At 41.0% G+C, this 11,891-nt stretch overlaps 1 protein-coding gene across 1 annotated transcript; it reads left to right on the plus strand.

Moving 5' to 3' along the window:
- The first annotated feature begins 338 nt into the window (after nucleotides 1–338).
- On the plus strand, nucleotides 339–1,304 carry LOC101625022 (olfactory receptor 11A1-like). Its single transcript, XM_004685946.1, has one exon. The coding sequence runs from the start codon at nucleotides 339–341 to the stop codon at nucleotides 1,302–1,304; it is 966 nt and encodes a 321-aa protein (XP_004686003.1).
- The last annotated feature ends 10,587 nt before the right edge of the window (nucleotides 1,305–11,891 follow it).

Raw genomic sequence — 11,891 nt, forward strand, 5'->3', positions numbered from 1 at the left:
TTTTACAGGGGAGGGAATCTTGTCTTACTATCAGTATGGCTATACTCTGGATTGTTCTCTTAGGGATGGGAACAGATTTTCACTGAGTCATGCTTTCTCCTGTTTATTTCCCTCACCTCCACATCATATCCATACCAGATTTCAGGATCTGTTGACTGCCATAAAAATTTTTTTTCTGGAGACACATTTGACTGGCCCTGATGAGGCCATAGCCCTAAAAATGGCTGTCATCATTGCAGACTTCTACCCAGTGGTAGAATGAACTGGTTCATTCTGATTGATGGACAGAATTGGACTGTGTAGAAAAGCCACGTGGTAGCGTGATCTGGCTTAACATTATGGGGAAACTGACACGTCCCCAGGAACTTGTGACTTCCATGGGACCAGAAAACACCACAGTGAGAGTCACTGAGTTTGTCATATTGGGGTTTGGCGACCTCAAGGAATTGGGCCCCTTGCTCTTCCTGGTGTTTGGCATTGTCTACTTAGCAACCATTTCTGGGAATCTCCTCCTTGTGGTTCTGGTGAGCACTCAGCGGGGACTCCAAACACCAATGTACTTCTTTCTGGCAAATCTCTCCTGCCTGGAGGTCTGTTATACATCCAACATTGTGCCCAGGATGCTGGTGGACTTTTTGAGAGAGAACAGAGTGATCTCCATGGCAGGTTGTATTATTCAGCTATACTTCTTCGGGGCCCTGGGTAGCACTGAATGTTACCTTCTGGCCGTGATGTCATATGACCGGTACCTGGCTATCTGCCGGCCCTTGCACTACCCAACTCTGATGCATGGGACCATTTGTGTGAGGCTTGTATGTGGATCATGGGTTAGTGGCTTCACAGTGGCAGCTGCGTTCCAGGCAGCTATGGTGTCTAGTTTGACTTTCTGCAGTGGCAATGAGATTGACCACTTCTTTTGTGACTTGAAACCTCTGCAGAAGCTCTCCTGTTCAGATCCCCACCTGGTCAACCTGGTTTGCATGAGTTTAACAGCACTGGTGACTTTGGCCCCCTTTGGACTTACCCTAGCCTCCTACTGGAGGATTCTTTCCACAGTCTTGCATATACCTTCCATGGCTGGGAGGCAGAAGGCTTTCTCCACCTGTTCATCTCATCTAGTGGTGGTGACCTTATTTTATGGGACCTTGATCCTGGTCTATGCTGTGCCCTTGGCTGGTCAGGTGCCAGTCGTCAACAAAATCTTCTCCCTGCTCTATACCGTTGTCACTCCCATGTGTAATCCTCTCATTTACAGTCTGAAAAACAAAGATGTCAAAAATGCCCTGAGACAGCTGAGGATTTGACCTTACAATGATGAACTCCATTCAGTCTACAAAAATGACTGGTGGTCTGAAGGCCAAGGTGCTCTTCCCACCCGCAGGGCATGTCATGGTCAACAGGGAAAACAAAATAAGTTATAACTTGGTAACCTGAAAAATTTTTATTCAGGTAATATTAGTTTACAACACTGTGTATAACATGAAATATTGTGTAATTCCCAAACTATCTCTTTAGTTGATTGGTGGTGGGTAGGTATTAGCCGACTTGTCTTCTTTCTAGTATCTCGAAATGATCTAGATTTTCTTGCATATATTTACACTGCCAGAGGTGTGGAGAGCTTCTGGGTTGATGGTCAAGGAGCCTTTCTGGGACAGATAAAGATAAAAAATAATTGCTGTATTTAATTTCCCCAAAAAGCTTACTTTTGGGTTTGCAGTGTGCTTTAATTGTGTCCATCTTTCTCTCTGTGTGTTTGTTAAATAAGACTGGGAATCGTGGGGTTGGAAGAGGGAATGAGGGAACACCCTAAGTAAAGGGGTCAAGTTTACTTGCTTCAGCACTCAGGCTAGAGTTCTGTCTAAATGGCTGACTTTTAAATGGCTAAGGAAAATGCTGTGCCTCTACTTAGCCTGGGATTAAAAAGCATAAAGAAGGAGTTGAATAAAATATGTGAAGACCCACTACAAGACCAGTTCTGAAAAAAATATGCATTGAGTACTTACAGCAATTTGTTAGACATGTGGATTGCCTCAAGGTGTTCTTTTCTAAGTTGAATTTTTCTGACATTTACAGCTACCCACAGTGTTTTCATTTTATTTTTTCCTTTCCCTGCCCAGATCCTCCTTCTTCTGGCCTTACTTATGCTTTTGTTTCTTATTTTTTGTATGTGTTATCAGCTACCTAACATTATTGACTGGTATATTCAAGCTACCTTTCAAGAGAGAAGGGGAGCAAAAAGACTCAGCTCGGGTAGGAATATAAAACATGCATTCATTTATTCAATCAAAAATATTTATTGAGAGCCTATTACCCAGGCATTGTACTTTGTGTTAGGAATCAAATAGAGACAATACAGATTGCAGCTTCTGACCTGAAAGATATTATAGTCTGGTGGCTTTGGTGTTCAAATTACTTAAAATTTAGATTTTTATATTAGTATAGACCCTGCAGATCTTAAAAGTACTTCCTATAAAGATAACCTCCGCAGGTAAATCCCAATGTTTTATCATAATAGTTATATAATTAGTATGAAATAACTGAATGCTAAGACCTAACAAAGTTTTTTTTTTTTTAATCTTCCTTTAAGGACATATGAACAAATACAAATGTTCAGAATTCCCTTGCTTAGCTAAATTCACTCCATTTTTTTTCTGTTCAAAGCCAACTCAAGTCCAACCTTTTCTTGGTACTCTCCCTGATTGCCCTGCTCATGTCACTTCTTCTCCTGGGAAGTGTTTAATTATTCCTCTTCATTTGACAAGTAGCAAGCACAGCCCTGCATTTGTTATATATATGTCCCACCTTCCCAGTGACATTGTAAACCCTTTAAGGACAGATACAGGATGTCATTTCTAGGTATACCCTCATGTACCCAGCCTCATTTGCAGCACACAGGAGAGGTTTGAGACCTGTTTTCACAGAATAAAATCCTCAGCATGGGATTCAAAATCTTTCATGACCCCCCTTCCAGCTTCCCTCTTCAATCTCATCTCCCACCAGGCTCCATTTTAAAAGTTACCATTTAACACCTGCATTCTTACCTATGTGTTTTGTTGGAAAACCCTGCGCCATGTTTGTGTTTCACACAGCTAATGCCCTTTAAGCCTTTATACTTGGCCATTAGCCACACCACACCAGGAGGTATCACCTGACTGTTTCCTCCTACCTGACACGCTGAAGTAGTGCTCTCTTGGTTTAAGTAGTAGCCATATTATCTGGTAGTTTTCCAGTGCAACTTCAATACGAAGAAGAATGCTTGGTATAGGAGGGTTTCAATGAATACTTGGTAAATGAATAGCTGATGGGTTTATGTCTTTCTTTCACTATATTATTATTGTTTTCATGGCCTCAAATACTATGCCTATACTGGTGATCTCTCCATAAGTTATTTTTTAAAGATTTATTTATGCATACAAGTGGGAGTATTTACCAGAGACAGAGTGGGGAGCTGAACAGACAGATCGACACAGTACACTGCTGAGGAGAGCAGCAGGTGAGACAGGAGAGGTCTGCTGCACCATGTGGGTAGACCTCCTGGCTGGGGATTGAACTCATACTGAAATGGCTGTGTCTAACTTCATAGTGCTGTACTTTAACCTGTTGCACTTCCAGGGAGGCCCTCTCCATAATTTAATACTGTGATCAATAGTATAAAGGAAAAGTAGTAGAGACTGCTAGAAGGCACATAACAAAAACTCCTAATTTGCATTAGGCTGGGAATATCGGTGAAGAGGTCGCAGAAGATATACCATAAGAGCAAGTCAGGCAAAAGTAAGTTACTAGGTGGGGTAAGAGAGGTGAGGACTTCAACAGAGGGGCTAGTTATCAGCAGGGTCATCGGTGGTAAAAACCTTGAAGAATTTGGGGAACATAAAAAGGCTGGTGTGGTAACAGTGTCGTGAGGGAAGAAGACCAGCACAGCTGGGACTGAGAAGTTAGGCAGGATCCAGAAAATGCAAGACCTCATTGGGTTTCATTGTGAGATTTGAACTCTTTGAATGGGTTTGGGAGAATGGCATAATCCATTGTATGTTTTAAGATCACTCAGATTGTTACATGGAGAATAACTTTTCATGGAAGTGGGGTACTAATAGATTTTGGGGAGCTACTTATTATAATGTTAGCAGTGAGAGATGAGAGGCGGACTTGGAGAGCAGTGACAGACACAGGAAGGAGTGAATTGAACTTGAGGTAGAAATGACAGGGTTTGATGATAGATTATAAAGGGAGGCATTAATAATAACTTTCCGGTTATTGGTTTGTAAGTTGAATATGTGCTTGTACCATTCACTGGGATGGGAGAACTCTGGAATAGAGCCAGGTTTGGGGGAGGAGAAATGATGAGATCAATTTTGTATGAGATTATTCTGATAGAGCAGTGGATGTTAAATAGGTAATTAAATGTACTGGTTTGGAGCTCAGAAGAGATACCTGTACTGTAAATATGAATTTAGAGGCTATCAGCATGTAGATGGCATTTAAAAGCATAAAAATGGACGAAATCATTTTAGTTTAGGGGAGAAGAGAGTCTAGAATGGAGCTCTGAGAGCTCACTCATTTAGAGGTCATGTAGAGGGAGAGAGCAGGAAACCCCCAAGTGTATTTGGATCCTGGTAAGCTACACTTGAGGTTGCTGAGAGGGGAGATGAGATGGGTTCATTGTATCTGAAAACATGGAGGGCATTGAGGACCTCAATAAAAGGACTTTTGGTACAGTGATGGTGCAGAAAGTTAACTGGAGTGATATATTCAAACATAAAGAAAAGGTGAGGCAGGAAAGACCGGATGAAGATAATCCTTTGGAGAATTCTGTCTCTGAGAGAAGAAAGATTTCATGACAGTTGAGCTGAAACAGGGAGCCTCTGGGAAGATATATTTTTGCCATGCAAATTGAAGAATCTGTCTGAATGAAATATGAAGAATAATTCATTAAGAAAGGAAGAAGATGAAGATGCATGAGCAGTAGACTGTTTTAAGGCCCTGCAGTGGCTGAAAAGCCAAGGTCCAGAGCATGTGTGGTGGGGTTGCCCTCTGAGCAAAGGAAAGACACTTACACTATGACTAACACATACTGAATACCTGCTCTATCTGTGGTGTGGTATTAGGGGCACAGCCATGAATAAAGCTTGGAAACCTTGCCATCATGGAGTTCACAGCAGTGAGACAGACAACCAAACAGACAATTGTGACCAGGTTGATTAGCGCTATGATAAATACAGGTTCCCATGTCAGTACTTGGGAAAGTCTTCATTATATATTGAATTTTGCTCCCCAAAGAAAGCTATGTTGTTCTCCTAATCCGGTGCCTAGAGAGTGTGATCTTATTTGGAGATAGGGCATTGACAGAGAAATCAAGTGAAAATAAGGTCATTAAGGCAGGAATTAATTCAATATGAACAGTGTAATTACAAAAATGGGGAAGTTTAGACACACAGACAGGGAGAATGCTATGTGAAGATGAAGGCAGAAATCTGATGCTCATTCAGTGTAAGGTGATGGTTACTTCAAGGAACTGGAAGTGAAAGAGGGGGTGTATATCCAAATTACTGGAGCAACCCTCTGTGGCTGGACACAGAGTATGTGGAATGGCGACAGCTGAGACCTGAAAAACTTTGCGAGACCAATTCACAAAGGGCCTTCCATTCCAAGCCAAAGATTTGGACATTATCTTGAAGCCAAATTGGTGAGCTATAATAGTTCATTTCCCTTCCCATAATTCACCTGCTTAGCTCCATTATGTTTTTTCCCAGGACCCTTTCTCTTAATTTTGTGTGTAATGACTTATACAGAATTTTGAACAGCAACAAAACACACTTCTTGATTTCAAATACACAGCAAGGTCCTCAAGGGAAGTTGCTTTGTCCTGTTTATTGAGCTAAACCCAGAACTCAATAAATGGCTCTCCCATGTGTTCCCAGGGACCACATTGAAACCTCTTGACTCTCTTTGGAGTGATATTTCATGACATTGCTTATTTTGCTTTCACTCTCAGTTCTTTCTTCTTTGCAATGATGGCCCAGGATCCCATATACTTGGGTCCCATTTCATTAGTCCACTTGGCTTTCTTCTTTTGAGCAAGGACCTTTGGAGCTTCTGGTGCACTCCCTCCAGCCCAAATCAGAGTCCCTACATCAGGCAGTCTCTTGGGTATCCTGGTTCCTAAAGTCTCCAAGGGTGCCTGCTTCATGCTATGCAAAGCCCTACAGTCCAGCCTTGCCACTTTGCTTCTGCCTCTGGTTCATCCAGAACTAGTGCTTAACTTAGCCTAAGCAATGTCATTAGGTCAGTTTGAAAGCAGTAACTCTGGTCAGAATGGACCAAAGAACAGGTGGCAGCTTTGGCAAAAGGATACAATTGAGGCTACATGATGGGGCAATGGGGTCGCTGGACTCAACAGGTGGGCAGGGTTAAATAATCTGAGCAATCTCCAACTGAGCTGAATTTGACCCATGAGCTTCTCATTGAAACAGGCAAAACAGGGCACTGGAACAGCAAATTAGGAAGAACGATGGTCAAGGCAAGATGCTGAGCAGATATTTTCACCAGATTGGATTGATTAAAAATTATATTTCCTCCCACCTGCCCATTTCTACATGTGTAAGCACACCCCAACTTGGACGCTCACACACACACACCCCCCAAAGACACAAAATGCTGACATGCACACCCAATACCTATTACCCTGGCAGAATGTCATGTTGGCAGATATAAAAACATTTGATCTGCTTGCAACTGCCAGGGAAGAGCTCTTTAAAAGTGTGCTTCCCCAAAAACAGTTGTATCTCTTTAAGTTACCAAGTCTTTTTTACTGTAATATTTTCCCCCAAGTGAGCCTGATAAAAGTTAACTTTTTCTGGATGATTCCATCTCATCTCTGTGGACACTCTCAACTGGGGGTGGACTGAGACATAAGTGACGGTAGGAGCTATTTGGGGGTATATTGGCCACTTTATCTTTTCTCTAAATGATTCCATGTTTCCATATGTGTGCCTATATACCACATATGTGCACAGATCTAGGTAAGTATGAGCGTATACATGCGCATAAATGTCTCCATATAAAATGTACACATAGCTCACCCCATTTAAACATACAGTGCAGTTACTTACAGCAACCTATGTGCTTCCTGCAACTCCGTCTGCAAGTGGCTCTGTGCTCCCTGCAACTCTGTAAGTGGCTCTCTTTCTGGTAACCAATAGCCTCCTTCTTTCGTCATTTACTTCCTTCTCTGGTACACTAGTTGTTGGCATTACGGAGGCAGGGGCCTCATTCACAGCGGAGTTAGTGGTTCTAATTGGCCGCACCTGACTTAGTTAAAGAAGGTATTTTAACTACAAAGAAATTCACTGGGAGATGGGCTCAGGGGGAGTTATTAAAAGTAAGTGCGTAACTGCTCCTTGGGAGGTCATTATTTTGCCCTTCTCCTCCCCCTTCTAGGGGCATATTTATTATTGGTAACACGGTGAGAGGAAATTCCCTGACTTCATTAGAAACCTGGAAAAATAACTTTCTTGACAATAACTTTTTTTCTTGCTGGATCATATTTCTTCTGGAAGGTGGTTTGGCAGAATGGCTTGCCCCAAACACCCTTTTTGTCGAATGGGCAGCCTTAATTAATTTGGAGCTTCAGAACTCAACCCTGGAGAACAATCTCCACTCCCCCCCATCATGCACTCACATACACATATACATGCAACCATGCAGCCTCCTCATTAACACGGAGTTGTAAATAACGTGGACATTATGTAGACCAGTGAGATGCACATGTGTGTCACCTTAGGGAGGGGAGAGAATGTCTCAAGAACATTTGACTAACATTTGGGTTGCATATAAGCAATGTACTCATCATAACCCTTTATAGGCAAGTCCCCAAATATCATCGCATCCTTTTAAGTAACCAAATCTTTTTTTTTGAGACATATTTATTTATGCATACAGAACTGGGGTACAGGCCAGAGGTGCAGGGGTGGTGAGAGGATTCACCAGAGACAGAGTGGGGAGTAGAACAGGCATATTAATGAAGTACACTGCTGAGGGGAGCAGCGGGCGGGTCAGGAGAGGTCTGCTGCGCCATGTGGGTCACCTCCGGGATGGGGGTCAAACTCACGCTGAAGTGGTTTTAGCTTCCCAGTGCTGTGCTTTAATCTGCTGTGCCACCCGGGAGGGCCCCCCCCCCATCTTTTTTATTGTAATCATTTCAAATTATTTTCTGTCTTATACCAGATGAAAAAGGTAATTTTCTTTCGGATGATTCCATGTCATCATTATGGACACATTATGTTCATTGAAGCCAGGCTGCCAGAACAAAGTATGACATGCTTGGCAGATACCTAAACAACTGATCAGTTCAGCATTGGCCATGAAGAAAATGTTTACAAGTGAATGTCCCAAATAATGGACACATCCTTTGCAGTAGCCAGGTCCTTTTGTCTGTAGTTGTTTCATATGGATAGTTCTCTGTCTTTTCATGCCAAGTGAACCAGATACAACTTGCCCTTTTAAGGTTGATTCAAGGCCATTGTTAGAGACAGCAACCGTTCCATTGGGCTACGGTGTAGGGGTATCCTTAGGAGCTATCCTGTGGTGTATCAGATTGTTTAATCATCCAATAAATAGCCTCAGGCTGTCCATTATTTTAAAAGAACTATCCTGCCTTCTTTCTGAAGTCTTTGCTTGCTGACGACATGGTGTATGCTTCTAGTAGTCCTTTGACATTTCCTATTCTACCCTAGGCTCAGAAACTAAGCTGAATTGCAATTGTGTATAAAGTAAGATTGAGAGCCTTAGGAGGTTTTCTGTAAATACTCTGTATGAATTTTGGTGTATAGATTTTGTATCATCTCTTTTGGCTGCTCTAAGGTTTTTAAAGGTTAATTCTTAGTTTTTAGCTCTGAGAGTACTTGACAATTACTGTTTCCAGGAAGGAAACCTTCATATAAGTGACAGATTATTGCAGTTAGGGTTAATACAGATAAAGTAAACCTCGTTAATTTGGACACCACTAGTTAATAACATAAAGCTGTCTAACTTATAAACTGGTCTTTGGAGTTTACCGTTTTACTAGCTACAAAAAGAAAGAATATATTTTGTTAATTGACATTTTAAACAGAATCGCAAAGTGTCATGAGTATTTGACTGTACATCTGTTTTTTTTTTTAAAGATTTATTTATTTATTCATACAGAACTGGGGTACAGGCCAGAGGCTCAGGGGCGGTGAGAGGCTTCACCAGAGACAGAGTGGGGAGCAGAACAGGCAGATCGACGAAGTACACTGCTGAGGGGAGCAGCGGGCGGGTCAGGAGAGGTCTGGCCCGCCATGTGGTCTCCTCCGGGGCAGGCGGGAATCGAACTCATACGGAAGTGGCTTCAGATTCTCAGTGCTGTGCTTTAACCCGCTGCGCCACCAGGGAGGGCCTGTACATCTGTTTTTTAACACGGATCTCATTGTCCATTTAGTAGGAAATGTAACTAGTGTACATATTTGGAAGCAAGAGTAACAAACAATAATGCCTCAATTAATCAATCCACTGATAATAAAGTTTATTTGCATAATGTCAATCTGCTTCTTGGAGATATGGAGAATTAATGGAATGATCCAGTCTTTGGCTAGCGGTAGAGGCAATCAAAGAAAAAGAGTGACCCAAGGCCATTTAGTGGAAACAGTAAAGGACTGGTGTGTCTTTAGCATAAGAGTAACTGGTGTTGGCATGTGGAAACAGAAGCATACCCCACAAACCTGAGAGAGTCCCCAATCTCTCCCTGGAATGGGATATTGTCTCTGACTTTACTCCATGAAGAAATTTGCTGAACAAGAAGTTAGTATTAATAGAAATTATACTTTATAACTGAAAGATAATCTAACTTTTCACTATGTCGAGCTAGTAGTCTTCCTACTGATTTGTAGTAGAGAACTCAATATGTGTTAGGTGTCAAGCTAAGTGTTTTACATATATTATTTCATTCAAACCTCATAAAATTTTCAGGTGGATATTATTTCCATCATGTAAATAAAGAAAACTGCAACTTTGTGAAAGGAATTCACTTGACCAAGTTAGCAAATGGAACAATAGGGTTTCAAAGTCAGTTCTAACTCCAGAACCTGCTATCTTAACCACCACCACATACTGTAGTTTCCTTAGAGATGGGATAAGGAAATATTCTAGGTGCTGTAACAAGTAAATGTCAGTGACTAAGTTGAGTCTCACACCAGCATTTGCTCCCAAATCCGACTAACCTACCCTCCAAACCCATGTGACAACGGTCTCCTGCTAGTCCAGGCTGGACCAAAGATTTACAAAATATACCAAAGAGAAAGGACAACATAAATGTTCTAATTTCTAAAATAATCATTCTTGAGGCTACATCTATACAACCTAAAGGGAATTTAGTACTCAGTGTTGAAAACTGTGGTCAAGGCCAAACTGGCAACATGTCTTAACTTTCAGGGACAAAACTATCAAGTCAGCTAATCATTCTTGTACCAGGATCAACCTTGAAATGAATGCTATTTTCTTTTCCAAATTTTATTGTAAGTAAACTTATTTTATTGACATAACATTGGTTTACACCATTGTATATTATTTATGGGTATAGATTCATAACTCTCCAAATGCATGTCACACCATACCCACCACAAAAACACCCATAATTGTTGCCCAATGCCCACACTTCTCCTCGATCAGCTTCAGTTCTCCTATCAGATTGTGGGTTTAGTTTTGCCTCTACCTTTACTATTGTTTATATTCCACACATGAGTGAAGTCTTCTAGTATTTTTCTTTCTCCATCTGACTTATTTCACTTAGCAAAATCCACTCCATTCCATCTATGCTGTCAAAAATGGCAAGATTTCACTTTCTTAATAGCTGAGTAGTATACCAAGTCTTGCTGATCTGCTCATGTGTTTTGGGGCACATAGGGTGTTTCCATAGTTTGGCTACTGTAAACAGTGCTACAATGAACACATGAGGGCATGTATCCCTTTGAATTACTATTTTTTCAAACTTTATCTAGATACCTAGGAGCAGAATTTTGAGTTCATAAAGTAGATCTGATTTTAATATCTTGAGAAACTTCCATATTGTTTTCCATAGGGGCTGGGCCAATCTACTTTCCCACTAAAAATGTACAAAGATTCCTTTTTTTTTTTCACACATGTTCTAACATTTGTTGTTCTGGGTTTTTTGATGTGGATCATTCTCACCGAGTGAGGTGGTGTCTCATTGTTGCTTTGATTTGCATTTCCCTGATGATAAGTGATGATGAACATTATTTTTTCATGTGTCTGTTGGCCATCTGTATGTGTTCTTTGGAAAAGTGTCTATTTAGCTCCTCTGCCCATTTCTTGATTGGACTATTTGTTTGCTTTTTGTTAAGTTGTATGAATTCTTTGTAGTTTTTGGGTATTAGCCTCTTGTCAGATGTATGATGTGTAAATATTTTCTCCCACTCGGTAGGGTGTCTTTTCATTTTAATGACAGCTTCTTCTGCTGTTCAGAATGTTCTTAGTTTGATGTAGTCCCATTTGTTTATTTTCACTTTTGCTTCCCTTGCCATAGGAGTCAAGTCCCCAAAGGCATCACTGAAGCCGATGGCATGGAGTGTTTTGCCTGTGTTTGCTTCTATGTATTTTATTGTTTCTGGCCTAACATACAAATCTTTAATCTAATATATTAACAGATGTTATTTTATGTCACTGCAAAAATGAATGTCTATACTTTAAGGAATCAATGCCATGTTGAATGAATTTGCAAGTGAGATATGAGTTAAGAAAAATGTATAGGAGGCTAAATAATACCGTGAACAAGAACTGGGAATTCTCCAAAAGATTTAGAAAAAGGGTCCATCAGGATGCAAGAGTTGGTCATCTAGTCATTCATGGGACTATTTGAA

Source organism: Condylura cristata, unplaced genomic scaffold (genome assembly GCF_000260355.1).
Source record: "Condylura cristata isolate star-nosed mole 26May11 unplaced genomic scaffold, ConCri1.0 scaffold00019, whole genome shotgun sequence".
NCBI classification, from domain to species: Eukaryota; Metazoa; Chordata; class Mammalia; order Eulipotyphla; family Talpidae; genus Condylura; species Condylura cristata.

Bases quoted from the DNA above. Each gene is read 5' to 3' on its own strand.
- LOC101625022 (XM_004685946.1), top strand. From the start codon at position 339: ATGGGGAAACTGACACGTCCCCAGGAACTTGTGACTTCCATGGGACCA.